The sequence below is a fragment of the Anolis carolinensis genome, chromosome 4 (assembly GCF_035594765.1).
Source record: "Anolis carolinensis isolate JA03-04 chromosome 4, rAnoCar3.1.pri, whole genome shotgun sequence".
In the NCBI taxonomy this organism is placed as follows: Eukaryota; Metazoa; Chordata; class Lepidosauria; order Squamata; family Dactyloidae; genus Anolis; species Anolis carolinensis.
In genome coordinates, this window is record NC_085844.1 from 130,217,811 (window position 1) to 130,238,216 (window position 20,406).

Sequence of the window (20,406 nt, forward strand, 5' to 3'; positions counted from 1 at the left end):
AATTGTGGGATTTATGAATTACTAGAATGTTATTAAAATATTTAAAGAGAATAGATTGAGAGATAAAAACAATCAGATAGTGAGAAATTCATAGATTAGTCTTTGTTAGCTTTGCTTTTTTGTTTGCATGTGTGTAAACTCATGAGCATATGAGTTACTATTTGTAGTAATATTTACAGCTGTAGTGTTGTATCAGCAATGGTTAAAATTTAGATGAGTGTTTTTTAAAATAAAACTTTATAACTTGTAATTTGTGTAATTATTTCTTTCTGCTATTGAATAAAAGCTATTTCCAAAAAAAGAGAATCAATAGGTAACTTCACATTCTGTTTTTTTCTAAATATTTAAAGAAAGAAAGAGAAATAGCCTGTCAAGGAGAGTCTGCATGGAGCACTGGGCTTGAGGGGGAAAAGACATGTCAGAAAAAATAGGGGAAGAGAGATCTGATTGTTTGTTTTCATAGTTAAGCAGTTACATCGTATATTGGTGTTCAACTCACCTTCACAAATAAGTTGTACATTCCTCTTATTAGCAGCCAGGTTAATGCAAAAGGAAATGAGCTCCAAGTCAACACGTTCATCAGGACATTCAAACAGCATCTTCATTAGCTAACAACAGATGTATTAGATTAGATTAGCTATTAGACTTGTTAGAATAGCAATATACGTAGCAGCAGCACTAAGGCAATGTTGCAAAGCAATGCTCCCCTTAGACTTAAATCAAGGAAAAGTTTCCCAATAAATATTGGAAAATATTGGTATTGTTGGTTAAAATTGTTCATTTTAAATGTTGTATTGTTCTTTCATTTTTCTGCACTATAAATAATATATGTGGAGTCTGCATAGAAATTTGTTCATGTTTTTTTTCTAAACCAATGGTTCCCAAACGTATTTGGCCTACCTCCCCCTTTCCAGAAAAAATATTACTCAGTGCCCCCTGGAAAGTGGCTTAGAGGGGTGGGCGTGGCCCCTGCTCAAGAGGGCGGGGCTGAGTCTCTCCCCTAGTCCAAGATGCAGGGCTGGGAGGGGGAGGTGGGTGGGGGCACAAATGGGCAGCCAGGACTGGGATGGGAGGAGTTATGAGCTCTGAGGCAGGGCTGAGCTTCTATCCCTATCCTGCGGCACCTGCCAGGACACAGAAGGCGGGGCTAGAGGAGGGGGCAGGGCCTCTTCCCAAGTGCCTGACGGGGCTGAACCTCTATACCCTGCCCCCGTGTTCTAACAAGCGCCTCAGGGGAGTATAGAGGCTCAGCCCTGTCTCGCGCTCTTGGGAAGAGGCCCCGCCCCAGCAGTCCTAAAAGGCCTCTCAGGAGAGGTATAGAGGCTCAGCCCTGTCTTGGGCTCTTGGAAGGAAGCCCCGCCCCTTCCCTAGCTCCGCCCTCTGTGTCCCAACAAGCGCTTCAGGAGAGATATAGATTCTCAGCCCTGTCTTGGGCTCTTGGGAAGAAACCATGCCCCTCCCCTGGCCCCGCCCCTGTGTCCTAATAGGTGTCATCACCACCCCCCTAGATCGCTGCAGCGCCCACCGGGGTGCGGTAGCACCCACTTTGGGAATCACTGTTCTAAACTATAGTCCTTCCCTCCATTAGTCTGGGGGACCGTGAACTGGCCTGCAATATTATATACTAGCTGAAACTTCAATTTGTCTTCAAGAGTGGTTCCATATTCAACACATTAAAGTAATTTGATAATGATTTTCCATAAACATGAACCTTCTAAGAGAGAGCCATAGCTGAAATGGGAGAAAGTGGTCATTTGAAAACCTACCAGAGGGATACAGTCGGTGTAAGCAAACATTGATTTGAAACGGTCATCCATGCTTATGTGATACAGGATACACATGGCCACTTGTTTGTAACTTTCATTTTCTATGAAAAAAGAATAAAAAGAATTATACAATAACCTGGATTAACCAGTCATATTTTTAGATTAATTTGATCCACATGTGATTAAAAGGCTCCTTAAAGATCACAGAAACAATTGCCTCCTATTGTTGCTCTTTTTGAAATCTGAGTATTTTTCAGGAAATGCAATGTCATACAGGAAGGTTTAAAGTAGAAACTACAGTGCAACCTTCATATTACAGTAAAGTCTCACTTATCCAACATAAACGGGCCAGCAGAATGTTGGATAAGCGGATATGTTGGATAATAAGGAGAGATTAAGGAAAAGCCTATTAAACATCAAATTAGGTTATGATTTTACAGATTAAGCACCAAAACATCATGTTATACAACAAATTTTTACAGACAAAGTAGTTTAATTCACAGTAATGCTATGTAGTAATTACTGTATTTATGAATTTAGCACCAAAATATCACGATGTATTGAAAACATTGACCACAAAAATGCGTTGGATAATTCAGAACGTTGGATAAGTGAGACTCTACTGTACTACCATGAAAAGAAACTGTTTAATGGTTAACTCTATTGAAGTGAATAGCATAAATTAAATAGAACTTCCATCAGAGGTTTCCTGGAGGACTTAAACATTCCTAGAGGTATCCTCTCTAGAAATTTGCTAGGTCACCTATGGCAATTTTAGGCAGAAGCATACTACAGAATCGCTTGGAGGACCTAGAACATTCCTAGAGAAGATATATTTTGTTGGATGCAGATAGGAGAAACCACAAGTACCTATCCTGCAGGTACAGGGGCTATACTGTACTTTAAAGATAAATGAATCTATAGGTACCATTGATATCAAAGTATACTATACATGGGCTATAATTTCTTTTCGCTACTATCATTACCTCTGCTTCTACCCAAAATAGATTAATAGTAGATGTGTGTGGCCTCAGTTCCTAAGCTGTCCAGGGACTAATATCACTGCCTTGTTACTCATTTCTAATTTGCAAAGTACATCTAGGTTTTCAAAGCTTCTTTCAAAGCTTCTGTCTCTTGGAGTAGACAAAAATATTATATTTAATACATTGTTGAAGGCTTTTCTGGAGTGTTGAGTGGTTTCCGGGCTGTATGACCATGTTCTAGCACTGAGGTCCCCAAATTTTTTAAGTGAAGGGCCGGCTCATGATTCCTGTTGGAGGATCAGGCTATGATGAAATTGCCCAAAATTAGGATTGTTGTTGTTGTGTGCCTTCAAGTCATTTCAGACTTAGGTCATCCCTAAGACTAAAGTTTAGGATAGGGGCCAGGTAAATGACCTTGGAGGGCCGCATCCGGCCCACAGGCCTTAGGTTGGGGGCCCCTGTTCTAGCAGAATATAATGCCAAGTGTTTAACTTTGTGTTTCTAAATACATTACAACTGTGCCTTGGGTTTCGCTTCTGACATGATGAATAGAATAGCAGCATTTTCTCCTGACGTTGTGGCTGCATCTGTGGCTGGCATCTTCAGAAGATGTAAAGATACCTCTGAAGATGCCAACCACAGATGGAGATGAAATGTCAGGAGAAAATGCTGCCAGAACATGGCCATACAGCCAGGGAAGCACACAACACTTCATTATATTTAATGATTGACAACTTCCAAATGTAAGATCATCAACTAAACTTTAATCTTGCAGAAAATCCCAAAAGTTTAATATACAAAGCATTTCAATTTCTATTTATTTATTTATTAAGTCATAATTCAAAATTGGTTTACTGAAAATCACCGGGATTTTGGAAGTAAATGATTTCTTCCAAAAACAACCTGAGAACGTGTGATCAGTGCCGACTTTGGCAATACACCAAAGGACCTTCGGTCATTTAAATTAACTCTTAATAGTACGGTCATATAAATAGCAGAATCTAAGCAGTACTATGAGTATTAACAACTTCTTTATGAGAAATCCAATATTCATGTAAACAGCTTCCAGACTGAAATACATCTGCTTGGTTGATATCAATAACCTTAAACTGGATGATACAAGATGACAGTTGGGAAAATTCAATTATAATGCTATCTACATTTTTGACCCTGCAGTTAAAGATCACATTTTAATTGAAGACTTATCTAGAAGATTTTTATCATGAGTTGTATTAAACTAGATTCAACTTTAGTTTTAAAAACCTATGGGTTAAAAAAACTGAATTAAACACTGCTTTTGCCCAGTAAAGCAGGAGAAAGGATATTGCTTCAAGGGGATAGTGAACTACAAACAGTAATCCATGAAGGTCGAACTAGTCAATGTAGAGCAGTGGCTCCCAACCTTTCGATCTCCCAGTGTTTTGGACTTCAACTCTCAGAAATCCCAGCCGGCTTACTAGCTATTAGGAAGTGTGGGAGCTGAAGTCCAAAATACCCGGAGGCCCAAAGATTGGGAACCACTGTAGTAGAGGGACAGCTGTGTATTTCTTTCAAAAAGTTCAACCGAGCAGTGAGTATATCAGTAGCTCTAAATGCTTAACTGAGTAATGGAAGCAAAATTAAACCTACCCAGCAATGCCGTGAGTTTTGGAAGAAGACCAACTTGTACCATTTTATTTCTCAAGCCTGTGTCAAAAGAAAGGTTCAGTAAAAGGCGAAGAGTAATGTTCAGCAGGTCTTCATGTTCACACGGCACCATTTTCACTAGTTTTTCAATAATATCCATTTCAACCTGTTTCAGAAATAATTAAAAGTAAAAAATGTCAAATTTAATAACGATCAAGCAGTAAACAGAATTTTACATATAAACATTCCCTTTCAATGTCATACTTTAAAAAATGAGATCTACTAAATTTCTTTGAAAATAATGTGTTAAGTTACTAGATCACTTTCCCCATGTCATTTCACCTAGTTCTTTAGATTCCCCAATTAATGCTGGAGTTTAAAATATTATTCAATGAACGAGCTTGTTAAAATTTGTTAGGCTCTCACTCTATCACATTCAGCGAAACAAGAATTGCTGCATCAAGAGATGCATTAGAAATGGTAGGAATACATCACATAGCTCTGTTCTTAGGCTGGTTAATCTTTCTTGAGAGAAAACAGGAGAGAATACTCTGGAGTAAAAAGTTGGGATTGTGGAGCAGACAAGCAGCTAGATTTTAGAAAGAGGAATGGGGAAGAAATAAAATATTTTTGAATAGAGCATGAATGAGTGCTAGATGTTTTTCTATTACACATTATTGCATAGTACTGCATACAATTATTAATTCACATTAATTAGGATCAGTGGTAATAAAACTTTTTTTGCATGTGTCAATCACTACCATTTCAGACTCTTGAAAAAAAAAGGTTTTCCTCACATCACCCTTCTATTTCCTTTTCTCTTGGTTTCTATTTCTCTTCTTTCTCTCTCTGCTCATGTTTCCCATTCTATTTTTGTCTCATCTGTGGAGCCAGCCATGAAATAAGGGGTCAATGTGCTTGGGTGTCATCCTTGAAACCATCACATGTGATGCCTGGGAGTGTCTCCAGGTTTACCTCTGGATTGCTGTCATTGTCGAGGTGGTGGTGCAGACTTTTTTTAGAAAATGGCAGCTGAAATTATGGGTGTGATCTCAGTCTCAAGGCAGAAGGGCTCACATGTCAGCAGAAGAATGAGTACCTATGCCACCTAGATTTCAAAGATGGCAAGGACTGTGAAGAAAGTCCAAATACTCATCTTCAATGTATATTAGAGCCTGGAATCTGTGTCAGCATTAAAGACATCTTTATCTCATAAAAGAGAAAGTATTTGATAATGCACCACATGGAGGCTGATGCTCCTGAAGTCTTAACCAGGCAAGGCGCTGCACAGACTATAGTGTTCAACAGTAGCTTATCAAAACAGTCTGTGATTTGTTAAGTTAGCTGTATCAGGTGGTTGGCCAGAAAGCAGGCTTCCTGTTTGAGGGCCAAGACAACTTTTTGGCTTTCATTGGGAAGGCAATCGATGTAGACAGCATTTTTTTTCCATACAATTTTTGCAATTCCCATCACAAGCGGTGTAGTTCGATTTTTTTTTTATCAATAATGGTGTTGATAAGTAGACTTTTCAATCCCTCCTATCCAGTTTCTTGCCCTCATAGTCTGCTGGGGCTGTGCAGTTTTGTAAGGTCCTTGATTATGCTGCATCTATGATGACAAATTTTGGCTTTTAGTGCTACACTGAAGGGTTGTCAACACAATAGAGATTGACAAGGTAAGAGAGGAGATGAAGAAGAGCAGAACTATAAGTTTGTCACTGAACTTCCTTGAAAATAGGATCATTGGCAGTGGAGGTAGGTTGAGGTATTTGGTTGGCAAAGAACCTAATATCATCTATTGGTGATGGGATGTTGGAGTGTGTCATTCTTGGATCCAGGAAAAGATAAGGTCAAGATACGGAGGAAGTCGACACAGAGTCATAATTTGAACCAAAGCATCAGATCTTAGAATGATTTTGGTCTGTGTTGATTTCGGTCTGAGTAGATACCTGCACTAATGGAAGAGGCAACATCAAAGCATAGCTCACTAGGTTGTCTCTGAATGGCTATAAAAATGGAGAGGATTGCTTTTCCAGCACCTGTATGAGGGAGAGGAAGGTATGGTGCTCACTTTTATGGTGCCATCAAGAGAAGTCAGAGTAGTTGCATCCCTCATAGTGGTGACAAGGTGTGTATCAGTCTGCATAGTATCAATCATGAGCTCAATAGTTGAGATCATGGAAAGTGCAATCTCAGTAGTAGCAATGATATTGATGACTGCGTGAGTAGGAACTTCAAGAGTACAATGATGAGGGGTGAGATAAATGGTGGAAAGACTGAGCCGATAACAACTGTGCCTTCGGGATTGGTGCAAACAGAGAGGTTTCCCGATGCTGAGTAACTTGCTGATCTCAATAGAGATTTGGCCTATGTAGCTCCACTAAGAAAGGAACTATCTCTGAGGTGTTGGAACAGGCATGGAAGTCAGCCATATAGATGGCAAACAGATGAGGTCAAAGGTGGTGGAGCTGGTGTCATGGATAGCTTGGAAAGCAAGGATGAGATGTTAGTGGAAGGCTCAGTAGTCAGGCTGGAGCCCAGCAGTGCCCAGCAGCTCCTTCAGTCAATCTTTGAAGCAGCACCCATAAAGTAGCTACTACTTCTCAGCCTGAAGAACAAGTGTGAGTTCCTCTGAGCAGACTGAAGAAGAGTTTATTATTTCAGCTTTTGTGGTCCTGTTAAGAGAAGTCTCAGGTGTGAAGGCCCTTGAGATTAGCTGAGAAGTTAGCCAACAACAGGTAAATCCTGGGATTTACTTAGGATTTAAGGAGCCAATGGGTACACCACATTGCTAACTGCAGTGTCAGTATTAGAAACTACAACCTTGGACCCTTACTGTCTGGTGTTCCTGAACTTTGGACTTACCATTGGACCTTGGCTTATGGATTCTGATTCAACCTTCTACTTTGGACACTCTGGTGATCGGCTTATGACCCTGGAACGGACATTCGGTTTCTCTATTGTGTTATCCTGCTAATGTTTGACTTACAGCTGCAAAGGGAAGTGGTAACCTACAAAGACCTTCAAGGCCATTCTTGTGAGAGACCTGGTATGTGGGGATACATTTTTCACCAGGATAATTCTTCACAGGATTGAATGTTTCTTCCTAGCGGTAGATTTCCTCTCACTTCCTGTTGTCTCACCCTTGTTTATAACTAGGAATCATATATAAATCAGATGTTTGTAACTTGGGGAATTCCTGTACTGTGATCAACTGTTATTTTCTTAAATAAAGTTATAGTTTTGTTTCCTGTACTGCCTTATATGACACTCTGCAAGCCTCAGAAAATGAATATGTGCCTGAGAGGCAGAGAGGTGGATGTAAAATATTCACATTTTCTACAAAACTTGCAAAGTGAATGTGTGCACACATGAGGTTTGCAGAAATAAAGGTGAACATGTCCACACTCTTTCTGCAAGCCTCTCAAAGTAAATGTGTGAAGTGAATGCATGTGCTAATGAGGCTGGCAGAGAGATTGTGAATATACTCACATTTGACTCTTCACCATAATCATACACACATTGAAACAGCTGCTGCTGTCACACATACACGCACATCTCAGCCTTCCTACCCCAACCTATGGACACTCACATCCTTTTCTTACTATCGCACTCTCTTCCAAATGTGAAAACTGAAGGCTGCTAATGCCACAGCCTTGCCTTGCCCCTTTCCTGCGTCAGTAGTTTCCCTACACTTAGACGGTTGAGTGATGCAGAACAGTTTCTGCCACAGTACTCTTGCAAGGCCATTAGGTGGGGCAAGGGGAGATGAGGCACTCTACACTGCTTTTTGAGAATCATTTTAATGCTGGATTTTTCTTTTCTTTTTTAAAAAATGATTTTTTGGTCTACTTTTAATTGAATCTTTGGATCCAGAGAATACAGACAGGCATACCCCATTTTACTTGGTACTTGGAAGAAAATCTGCTTTAGTGTATTACAGGTTTCAGAAATATAACGGAAGTGACTACAACCTTGGTATCAGCAAAGCAACTACAGAAAAAGAGTGAAGGAAAGAAGCAATTTGCCATTGTATAACTATCATGAGAACATTACATGATTCCAGGCAAAAAGATCTCACCCTCCTTTAATTGAGGATACTTAAAACGGTTGTGTTGAAATGCATATGCTAAATGCCACACTTACTTTTTCAAAATAATTATAAATCTTGCATTCTAAAGATTTACAAGAAGTATCCTTTCCATATTGCGTATTTTCTGCTTAGACCAAAAGAGACATTTAATCATGATTGGCAGTTAAATGAGATTTCTCATTTGCTCAACAACACTTAATATGTTATGAGTCAATTCTTTACACTGAGGGCATGACCGTATGAAGATGCTATCCTGTATTGTTCCTGGGACCTGGAACGACCGAGAGGCTATTTACTGCCATTATCACAATTCTTATTGCACTACTGCTAGTATTCACAACAGCAACACCTTGGCAGTGTGAGTTTGTAATTCCTGGTTAGCAGCAGATCTCTGTCCTCTTGCCATGCCGCTTCCCCAATTTTCTTTTTGAAAGTAAAAAGAAAAAGGAGGGAGAAAAGAGGACAGCATGCTGAACGCACGTGGTAATCTGAAGTTATATGTAAAAAGATAGTTAACATATTGGCAAATGAGAAAAGACCTTAAAAAGGAAGTAGATCAAGTGTATATAATCCATTCAAAAATTGCAATTTGAAGAAATCTACCTAGAGACGTCACTATCCATTTTATAACAAGACATTTAAGAGAACAAATTCTACAAAAATAATTGAAAACAGATTTGAAAGTAGAAGATCATAAAGTGAACACTTGGAAATACATTTCAATGTGTTTATCTCTACACTATAATAAGAGAAGATATATGCTAGCCTCAGTGACAAAGGTCAAATAATTTTACAAAAAAGAAAGAAAAATATTTGAATTAGATAAATCACCAGATGCAATAATAGAAGAAAATGCAAGATTAGAGGGGAGGAATGCAAAGGGACAAAGACTTATGGTGAAGGAGAAAAGAAGAAAAGAAAATTGATAGTGAAAGTTTTTGGAATGATGGAAGATGTTGTAGCTCAGGAAGCGGCAGGGGATTTTTCTGACATTTCAGAGGACAAGACATTTGATGGGTTTCAAAGTGAGGAGTCTGTCAATGTTAGGAGATAATTTCAGGCAGATGAGAACAATTTGTTGGATTCTTGTGCTCGTTCCTAGGCAACTGGGGAAAGTGAAAGTTCCAGTTCTCTTGAGAAATTGCCTTCTGCAGATGGGAAGTTTCCCTGAGAAGCCAAATTAAGCCTGAGAATAGAGAGAGTCAGAAATAGACAATTTGGATATTCTCAGAGAATTCGTAATAAGACCTTGAAGTCCAGGTACGTTCGGCATGATCTCATGGCTACTTGGACGGGCTTAAATTAAGTGGTGTTGGCTTCAAGCCTCTCAGAGGAGATAACGTTGCCATATGGGATGGCTCTCTTGTATCTGATCTCAAGTTCATGATTCAAGTATTCTCAAGTTTCTTGTTCTGGCCTTTGTTTCCTTGAAGGGGTTTACCTTGGAAAAGTTCTTGTTCCCTTGTTTATGGATTTATGTTTGAAGTACTGCTGTGGATTTTGGTTCTCTTGACTTGATATACTTTTGCATTTTTGGGTTACTCCTATGCTGTATTTGCTATTCTTCTCATCCTTTTGAAAATGCCCTTTTTCCTTTTTACCTGATTTCTTCAACAAACATTTTAGATAGAACTACTGGACTTTGACATGGTACTGGTGAACAGGTTTTTCAGTGCTAGAGTGCAAGACAAGAGAATAAATTGGTCATGATGACCAGGGAGAAAATACAGAACTTTGTATTGGAAATGGCAACCTCCTTCAAGCCTTCTCTAGTAATGTTTATCTATTTATTTATTTATCGTGTCAGTAGCGAACCAAGGGTACAAGTATTTAAAAACACAAACAAAGTTTTAAAAAGAAAACAACAACACTGCCTTACAACCTCTGAGGATGCCTGCCATAGATGTGGGTGAAACGTCAGGAGAGAATACTTCTGGAACATGGCCATACAGCCCGGAAAGCATACAATAAGCATACAATACAACAACAACAACAACAACTTGGCATTATACCAAATGCCCTTTGACCAGTAGCTGGCAACTTGGACTGCCTCTGGTGTTGCTGTAAGAAGGTCCTCCATAGTGCATGTGGCAAGGCTCAGACTGCATTGTAGTAGGTGGTCTGTGGTTTGTTCTTCTCTACACTCGCATGTTGTGGGCTCCACTTTGTAGCCCCAATTCTTAAAGTTGGCTCTGCATCTCATGGTGCCAGAGCGCAGTCTGTTCAGCGCCTTCCAAGTCACCCAGTCTTCTGTGTGCCCAGGAGGGAGTCTCTCATCCGGTGTCAGCCACTGATTGGGGTTCCGGGTTTTAGCCTGCCACTTTTGGACTCTTGCTTGCTGAGGTGTTTCTGCGAGTATCTCTGTAGATCTTAGAAAACTTTTCTTGATTTAAGGAGTTGGTGTGCTGGCTGATCTCAGAACAGGTGATGGGCCAGAGATGTCAATGCCTTGGTCCTTTGCTGGCTGCTACTTCCTAGCGGATGTCAGGTGGTGCAATACCGACTAAACAGTATAATTTCTCCAGGGGGGTAGGGTATAGACATCCTGTGATGATGTGGCATGTCTCATTAAGAGCCACAACCACTGTTTTAACGTGGTGAGATGTATTCCACACTGGGCATGCATATTCAGCAGCAGAGTAACAAAGCGCAAGGGCAGATGTCTTCACTGTATCTGGTTGTGATCCCCAGGTTGTGCCAGTCAGCTTTCGTACAATGTTATTTCTAGTGCCCGCTTTTTGCTTGATAGTCAAGCAGTGCTTCTTGTAAGTCAGGGCATGGTCCAGGGTAACTCCCAATTATTTTGGTGTGCTGCAATGCTCCAGTGGGATTTCTTCCCAGGTAATCCTCAGAGCTTGAGATGCTTGTCTGTTCTTAAGGTGGAAAGCACACATTTGCGTTTTAGATGGATTAGGGATCAGCTGGTTTTCCCTATAATAGGCAGTAAGAGTACCCAATGCTTCGGAGGGCTTCTGTTCAACCATTTCAAAGCTCCCTGCTTGGGCGGTGATGGCACGATCGTCAGCATAGATGAAACTGTACCTTCTGGCAATGGCTGGTCATATTGTGTAGATGTTAAACACTGATGGAGCAAGCATGCTCCCCTAAGGCAGGCTGTTCTTCTGTTTTTGCTATCTGCTTCTCTGGCCCTGGAATTCAACAAAAAAGCTCCTGTTTTGTAGCAGATTTCCTATGAAGCGGGTGAAGTGGTAGTCCTTTGTGATATAATAATTTTTCTCAGGAGAAGGTTATGATTTACAGTGTCATAGGCTGCTAAAAGGTCTACGAAGACTGCTCCTGTAATCTGCTGCCTTTCAAACCCATCTTCTATGTGCTGAGTCAGGCTCAACACTTGTGATGTGCAGCTTTTGCCTTTCTTGAAGCCAGCTTGCTGTGGAATCAAACATAGGTCTATTTTTTCCATAATTCTATGCAAAATAAGTCTCTCCAGAATTTTGTAAAGATGGCACAAGAAGGAGATTGGTTTATAGCTTTTTGGGTCATTGAGGTCTTTGCCTGGTTTCAAGATGGCTATGACTTTTGCTTTCCGCTAGATTTTGGGAATCTGACAGGATGCAATGCAGTTGTTCATCATCTTCAGCAGCCAGCACCTTGCTTTTGGGCCAAAGTTCTTAATTTGTTCCAGCCATAGATCATCCAGGCCAACTGCTTTGCCATTTTTACATTTATTGAGGGCCATGTGCAATTCAGTAGATGTAAAAGGTTCATGAAGGTTGTTGTTCTCATGATCTGGTTGTCTGACTATAGGTTATCTTCCTACTTTGGTGGCAAGGTTGGGTTTCCCATTCTTCAGAAGTTGATGTGCTATCCGATCTGCCTTTATGTTGGCATGGGTATTCATTTGTGAGGGATCATTGCTCCAACGTATTAACAGCCTCCACGCCTTCTCACTGCTCCTGCCCATGTCGACTTCTGTTATCAGCTTTATCCACTGTTCTTTCTTGGCTTCAGAGATGAAGGACAGAATGCTCTGCGCTGCCTGAAGAGTTTGCCCACTAAATGGGTCTTCATTGTGGAGCCTGGAATAGTCTTCCAACAAGGCAGCTATATCAAGGGTAATGCCCTGAAGGTAGTGTGTTCTGTAACCTCTCAGTACAGAAGCCCGTGATCAGGTTTATACTATTTCGAAAAAGCGCAAGTATTCCTCAGGGATTGGGGCAACCAATATGATCTTGTCATCTAACGTGTCTGAAAATTTAGACTAATCTGCCTTTCTGAAGTTGATTCTTCATTTAAATCGAAACTGGACTGATAAGTTTTGTACACAATGCTAGATACATGAAGGTTGTAAGTAAACCAAATATGTTATTTTTATCCAAGTCTACTTCATTTTTGTCTCATTCGTGCAGGATATAAAACAAGTTGTTTTATGGGAGACTACATGTATTTTTGGGCACTGAAAAAATAATTCTAAAGCTCTGCTGTTTTTATGCACTGGTAAATTTCTGTTATCCTAACAGATCAGAGATAATAGGTTATGCAGTCTAACAACTGAAACCATTGCCTTGAATAATTATATCTGGTTGTATACTACAAGAGAAGATTCTGCTCTAAAGGTTTTTGGCTCTTCTCTGAAAGGTCATGCTTTTCCAAAGGTTATGATCTCCAAAAGGTGCTTTTTCCCAAAAGGTTATGAATGCCATTTTCCAAAACTTTGTCAAGGACTGAAAACTATTTCTGAATTTTGTGGGAAGAAGCAAAAAGTTCTCATAGAAGGCTTCGTAATTTGGTCTTTTGTTAGCATCTTTGCAATTTAAGATGGTTATTGTGCTAGAAGGAAAAATGGTAAGATGTTTCACTGGGTAGGAGGGACACTTTTGACACAAGAGATGGGAGTTCACTGCACCGGGAGGGGTAAGAGGCGGGAACAGTATAATGAGGAACAATTATTGTATTGATATTAGGAGGTATTGTTTAAAAGTGTATGTGTTTATATATATATGTTTGTGTGTGTTGTTTTTTATTGTTGTTCTTTTGTTAAATCTGCACATTTAAAATTAAATGTATTTAACCAAAAAAAGGAAGTGACTTTTCAGTATCTTAGGCAGATAACACTGCACCTTACAAATGGAGGTGTGAAGGACTGAATATTGCATTTTTCTGAACATAAGGTATGTGCTGTACTAATTAGCTATATCTTTTCCCTGTGGGCGTATATGATGAAGCAAATCAGTGCACTGCTGCATTGTAAACTATGTGAGCCAATATCAGGTGAGATAAAAGTCACACAGATAAATTTTCGGAGTTGAGAAGTGCAATGATACATACCATGTCATTTTTGTTTTCCATAAAAATGCTGAGTTTCTTCAAAAATGATACCACAAGAATCAGCAATTCAAAATTATCTCTGTCCAGAGCTTTAACCAACATGTGGACAATATTCTTGTTTCTCATCTTCAGCTCAGTACGAGTGTCCTCCGCCAGATTCAGCAACAAATAAAGAGCAACTGGTACATCAAGAGTGAAAAAAAGTAAACATCATCCATTTTATGAGGTATTTTCTAATCTCTTTTTCTCTCATTCTATATTCTAATTATGAACACTTACATTCTTTCAAGATATAAATCCTTACAAGGCAGTTTAAAAGTCCCTCCCTACAGACACATCACTTTCATACAACCATATTGTAGTCATGTTAAAATGTAACAATCTCTAAAGATCCATCTTGCAGGGGAATACTGATGGAAGGACACAGGAGGGAGACTGGGAAGAAGAAATCCTGCCAGAGTAGTTGTCTGCCTGCCCATTTCCCTCCCTCATCTGATTAGTATTGGTATCTAGTATCACATTTCCCTATTGTACTCCTGTTCTTAAACAGCTTTTAGACCTATGGCTCACCTATAGTTGCTATCTCCTGTTCGAATTCTATGTCCACCATATTATATGATCTTCAACCACCTATTTTCTATAATCTGAAAGAAGAGGCCCCACTTTCAGAAGAAAACAATGAATTATGAAACTAAGATGAACACTGCTAATATCAGTTCAGCCTCGAGCCAAACCAACGATAAGACTCAATGTTCTTTTTCTATTTGTTCCGTGGATTCCTCTTCTCTGTCCAACTGAAACTCTCTACACTATATTCCAACCACCAAAGTTCTTTTTAACTCCTAAAACTTAAACTACCATGGAATACCTTCCAAACTAACCTTTCTAACTCTTTTCCCTCCTTTCTCAAACTTTGAATTTACTTTGTTCTAATGGATGGGTATGGATTGATCCTCCTGCCATCTCAAAATTCACAATAAGACAAATCTCTCATTCTTGGGATGGCATGAGTAACAATCCACCACGAATAAGAACTATTTATTTACAGTATTTATACCCCGCCCTTCTCACCCCGAAGGGGACTCAGAGTGGCTCACAAGTAGGCAACAACTTAATGCTGTGTAAACATACATAAAAATAAAATAAACATATATGTAAAAACCATAAAGTTAAAACATCTAAACATTAAAAAGAATAATTAAAACCACGCAATCCGAAATCATAATCCAGGAGCCATTCCGGTTGTAACTGCACTTATTCCTTATCACTTATTGCTCTGTCCAAAGGCTTGGTCCCAGGGCCGGCCCAAGGTTCTCGCAGAAGCAGAGGCAGCAGGAGGACATTTTTGCTCCCTGGCTTCATGTAGGATTTGGCTAAGATTTGGCTAAGATTTTAAACTGAGTGTGGGCTTGGCTCCTGTGGTCAAAGTCTAACTGTTGTGTGACTGTTGTGTTGAAAGAGAGCCAGGTACTTAAGTTGATTGACAGCAGGCATTGCCCCCTGTTAATTGAGTTTCTGGGAAAGCTTTATTTGCCAGTGTGAGTTTCTGCCAGAGCCTGATCCCAGAAGGGCAGTTGGTTCTCGCAGAAGCAGAGGCAGCAGGAGGACATTTTTGCTCCCTGGCTTCAGGTAGGATTTGGCTAAGATTTGGCTAAGATTTTAAACTGAGTGTGGGCTTGGCTCCTGTGGTCAAAGTCTAACTGTTGTGTGACTGTTGTGTTGAAAGAGGCACCTTTACTAACTATCCTTTGCAGTACATACAGGAAACAAAGCAACATAAACAAATACACAAAGAGGTGGTTTGTTGCAGTCTGCACATAAAGTGCGTGCATATTACTTAACTGTACAAAGATCCCACTTGGCCACCACGCTCACCAAGAGATGCAACAAAAGCAAAACATTCCCATCACATGCACCAACTGTGGCATGTTCCGCTTTTTCACACAAAAACTAGACAACTACATCTGCTCCAAATGCAAACAGATAACTCTGATGGAGCAGAGGATCCAACAGCTCGAGCACCGTATTAAGACCCTTAAGGACATTCAGGCACTCGAGCTCTTCTTGGACACTGCACAACACGCTGCTGTAGATCTGCAGCCTGCATCACACCAACACCACCAAGACCATGATCAGGAACCTTATGGGGAGATCAACTCAAAGGTAAACAACCCTCAGGCTTGGAAGGAGGTCACCCATAGAAGGAGACACAGGACCAGGCAGCCTCCGCAGAACTCCTCTGCTCAGCTGCATTTACACAACAGATTTGAAATTCTTACATCATTAACATACAATCAGGAAACACATCTTGTGGAGGACCACAGTTTCTTAGATACCACTCAGTGGACCACCCTGGATCAATACACAGGGGATAGCCCTGACGGGCACAGTGCATCACCACAGTCACACTTATGTAATCATGCAAATGCTCCATCCCCAATCATAGACCAGGAGCAACAGGAACATCCTTGGGAGAGTAATGGGCTCTCGGATGTATCTCAATGGATTGTCATTGATGAATGCACTGGGGATGTTGAGGAGGAGGACAACACTTTACACCTACATGATTCACTTCAACAGGAACACTCTTCAGGGGACATACACACTGTCTTGCACAAAAGGGACCCTGTCAATCCTCAAAGGAAACAGGTCTTGGTAGTAGGTGACTCCCTCCTTAGAGGAACGGAAGCCATCATTTCCAGACCGGATGGGATGGCTCGAGAAACATGCTGCCTCCCGGGGGCAAAAATACACCATATCACTCAGAGGCTCAGCAGGCTCCTAAAGCCCCATCACCCTCCCCACCTTATGTTGATTCATGTAGGAACCAATGACACCGCTAGGCATACTTTTCAAAAGATCACAAATGATTTTCGAGCTCTGGGAACAAAGCTAAAACTGTATAATGTACATGTGATCTTTTCATCCCTCCTCCCCATTGTAGGACACGGCTGTACAAGGGCCGGAAAAATAGTACAGGTCAATAACTGGCTCAGAAAATGGTGTCAAGAGGAGCATTTTGGCTTCCTTGACCATGGTCTACTCTTCCAAAAGGATGGACTACTGGCAAGCGATGGGGTGCATCTCACACAAGTAGGAAAACATCTTTTTGCACACAGACTCACAAACCTCATCAGGCGCACTTTAAACTAGATCCACTGGGGGAGGGGAACCACAGCCTGGTGAACACTATATTACCCACGACCACAGGGAACCACCAAAAGGCTAAACGGAGGGCTGCACAAACACAGCAAGGACCAAGTACAGAGAGCACAATAATCCCAAATAAACAGTTCGAGGGGAGGTCACAGGGGCTTACATGTCTTTACACTAATGCTCAGAGCATGGGAAATAAGCAAGACGAACTCCAACTCCTAGCACAGCACCACACATACGATGTCATAGGCATCACTGAAACCTGGTGGGATGACTCCCATCACTGGAATTTAACCATTGAGGGCTATAACCTCTTTCACAGAAATAGAACAAAGGGGAGAGGAGGGGGAGTAGCTTTATATGTCAAAAACAGTTACGTTGCAGAAGAAATGCAAGACTGTAATCCGGGAAACCAGCTTGAAAGCATCTGGATAAGAATCAAGGGAACCGGGACTCAAAAAGATCTTGTCGTGGGTGTCTACTACAGACCTCCGAGTCAGGATGAAGGACTTGATGAAGCCTTCTGTCAACAGCTGACCAAACAGGCACAAAGAAGAGATATAGTAGTCATGGGCGATTTCAATTATCCCGATATCTGCTGGAAAACAAACTCAGCCAAGAGTACAAAGTCCAACAAATTCCTCACTTGCCTTGCAGATAATTTTATGGTCCAGAAGGTAGAAGAGGCAACAAGAGGATCAGCAACTCTTGATCTAATCTTAACAAATGTGGAAGACCTGATCAATACAGTTGAAGTGGTTGGATCCTTAGGGGCAAGTGACCATGTGCTCCTGCAGTTTGCAATACAAAGGAATGCTGAAACTAAGACAAGTCAAACACGCATTCTGGACTTTAAGAGAGCTGACTTCCAAAAAATGAAGGAATTACTGAGCGGCATTCCATGGACGCCGATATTAAAAAACAAGGGAGTTAAGGATGGATGGGAGTTTTTCAAAAGTGAAATATTCAAGGCGCAAATGCAAACAGTGCCAACAAAGAAGAAAAATAAGACAAGTGCAAAGAAGCCAGAATGGATGTCCAAAGAACTTCTAACTGAGCTAAAGCTCAAAAGTGACATGCACATGAAGTGGAAAAGGGGAGAAATCACCAAAGAAGAATTCAAACGTATAGCCAACACCTGTAGGGAAAAGGTTCGCAAGGCTAAAGCGCAAAATGAGCTCAGGCTTGCCAGGGACATAAAAAACAACAAAAAAGGCTTTTTTGCTTACGTTGGTAGAAAAAGGAAGAAAAAGGAGGCGATAGGGCCACTGCAAGGAGAAGATGGGGTGATGGTGACAGGGGATAGGGAAAAGGCAGAACTGCTTGATGCCTTCTTTGCCTCGGTCTTCTCACAAAAAGAAAGCCATCTTCAACCTCAGCAACATGGAATGGACGAAGGATTGGGGGAAATCCAACCCCAAATAGGGAAACAAGTTGTCCAGGAACACCTGGCCACTCTAAACGAATTCAAGTCCCCAGGGCCAGATCAGCTACATCCAAGAGTACTGAAGGAACTAGCGGAAGTTATTTCAGAACCACTGGCAATTATCTTCGAGAGTTCTTGGAGAACGGGAGAAGTCCCAGCAGATTGGAGGAGGGCGAATGTGGTCCCTATCTTCAAGAAGGGGAAAAAGAACGACCCAAACAATTACCGTCCGGTCAGCCTCACATCAATACCAGGCAAAATTCTGGAAAAGATCATAAAGGAAGTGGTCTGCGAACACTTAGAAACAAATGCGGTCATTGCTAATAGTCAACACGGATTTACCAAAAACAAGTCATGCCAGACTAATCTGATCTCTTTTTTCGATAGTTACGAGTTGGGTCAATACAGGGAATGCTGTGGATGTAGCCTACCTGGATTTCAGTAAGGCCTTCGACAAAGTCCCCCACGACCTTCTGGCAAACAAACTAGTAAAATGTGGGCTAGACAAAACTACGGTTAGGTGGATCTGTAATTGGCTAAGCGAACGAACCCAAAGGGTGCTCACCAATGCGTCGTCTTCATCATGGAAAGAAGTGACAAGTGGAGTGCCGCAGGGCTCCGTCCTGGGCCCGGTTCTGTTCAACATCTTTATTAACGACTTAGACGAAGGGTTAGAAGGCACGATCAAGTTTGCAGACGACACAATACTGGGAGGGATAGCTAACACTCCAGAAGACAGGAGCAGAATTCAAAATAATCTTGACAGACTAGAGAGATGGGCCAAAACTAACAAAATGGAAGTTCAACAGGGACAAATGCAAGATACTTCACTTCGGCAGAAAAAATGGAAATCAAAGATACAGAATGGGGGACGCCTGGCTTGACAGCAGTGTGTGCGAAAAAGACCTTGGAGTCCTTGTGGACAACAAGTTAAACATGAGCCAACAATGTGATGCGGCTGCTAAAAAAGCCAATGGGATTTTGGCCTGCATCAATAGGGGAATAGCGTCTAGATCCAGGGAAGTTATGCTCCCCCTCTATTCTGCCTTGGTCAGACCACACCTGGAATACTGTGTCCAATTTTGGGCACCACAGTTGAAGGGAGATGTTGACAAGCTGGAAAGTGTCCAGAGGAGGGCGACTAAAATGATTAAGGGTCTGGAGAACAAGCCCTATGAGGAGCGGCTTAAAGAGCTGGGCATGTTTAGCCTGCAGAAGAGAAGGCTGAGAGGAGACATGATAGCCATGTACAAATACGTGAAGGGAAGTCATAGGGAGGAGGGAGCAAGCTTGTTTTCTGCTGCCCTGCAGACTAGGACACGGAACAATGGCTTCAAACTACAGGAAAGGAGATTCCACCTGAACATCAGGAAGAACTTCCTCACTGTGAGAGCTGTTCGACAGTGGAACTCTCTCCCCGGGGCCGTGGTGGAGGCTCCTTCTTTGGAGGCTTTTAAGCAGAGGCTGGATGGCCATCTGTCGGGGGTGCTTTGAATGCGATTTCCTGCTTCTTAGCAGGGGGTTGGACTGGATGGCCCATGTGGTCTCTTCCAACTCTACTATTCTATGCTTCTATGATTCTAAGGTAATTTTCAAGTGTAGGTGAACAGAATTTTGGCTCCCCCCCCACCCAATCACTGAAAAATAAAAGGTAGAAGGTAGCGGTGAATAGAATGGATAAAAGAGTTTACCTTACAAACCAGAAGTTTATTTACATCATTATGTTCATATAGTTACATTACATAGAATTAACGCAAATCTACTTGCATTTTAGAATGCAAATATTTTATTAAACTTAGCAACTTGTGAGGAAATATATCCAATGTTACACATAGGCTGTGAAACGAGCCCAGAGATGGACTTGTGGCACCCAGAGAGAGTGAGGAGGTATCAGATCCAGCTTAGCACTACAACTCCCATCATCCCCAACCTGGCTGGTAAAGCAGGCAAGTGGCAACCTGATGTGACCCTGGCCCCAAATAAGTGGCTGTCTAATCTCACGGGGGGAGGGGGGATTTGTAAAGCACAACCCACCCCCTCTGCGTCCCTGGGCACCTACCCTGACATT

General features: G+C 41.3%; 1 protein-coding gene across 3 annotated transcripts in view; it reads right to left on the minus strand.

Moving 5' to 3' along the window:
• kifap3 (kinesin associated protein 3) overlaps positions 1–20,406 on the minus strand; it is a 56,370-nt gene that overhangs the window by 14,756 nt on the left and 21,208 nt on the right. For all 3 annotated transcript variants that reach the window (XM_062977792.1, XM_062977794.1, XM_062977793.1), the window contains exons 9-12: positions 13,757–13,935; positions 4,379–4,541; positions 1,767–1,867; positions 500–608 (exon numbers count right to left, since the gene is read on the minus strand). In XM_062977792.1, the coding sequence (XP_062833862.1) occupies positions 500–608; positions 1,767–1,867; positions 4,379–4,541; positions 13,757–13,935 (552 nt within the window). The remainder of the gene's footprint in view (positions 1–499; positions 609–1,766; positions 1,868–4,378; positions 4,542–13,756; positions 13,936–20,406) is intronic.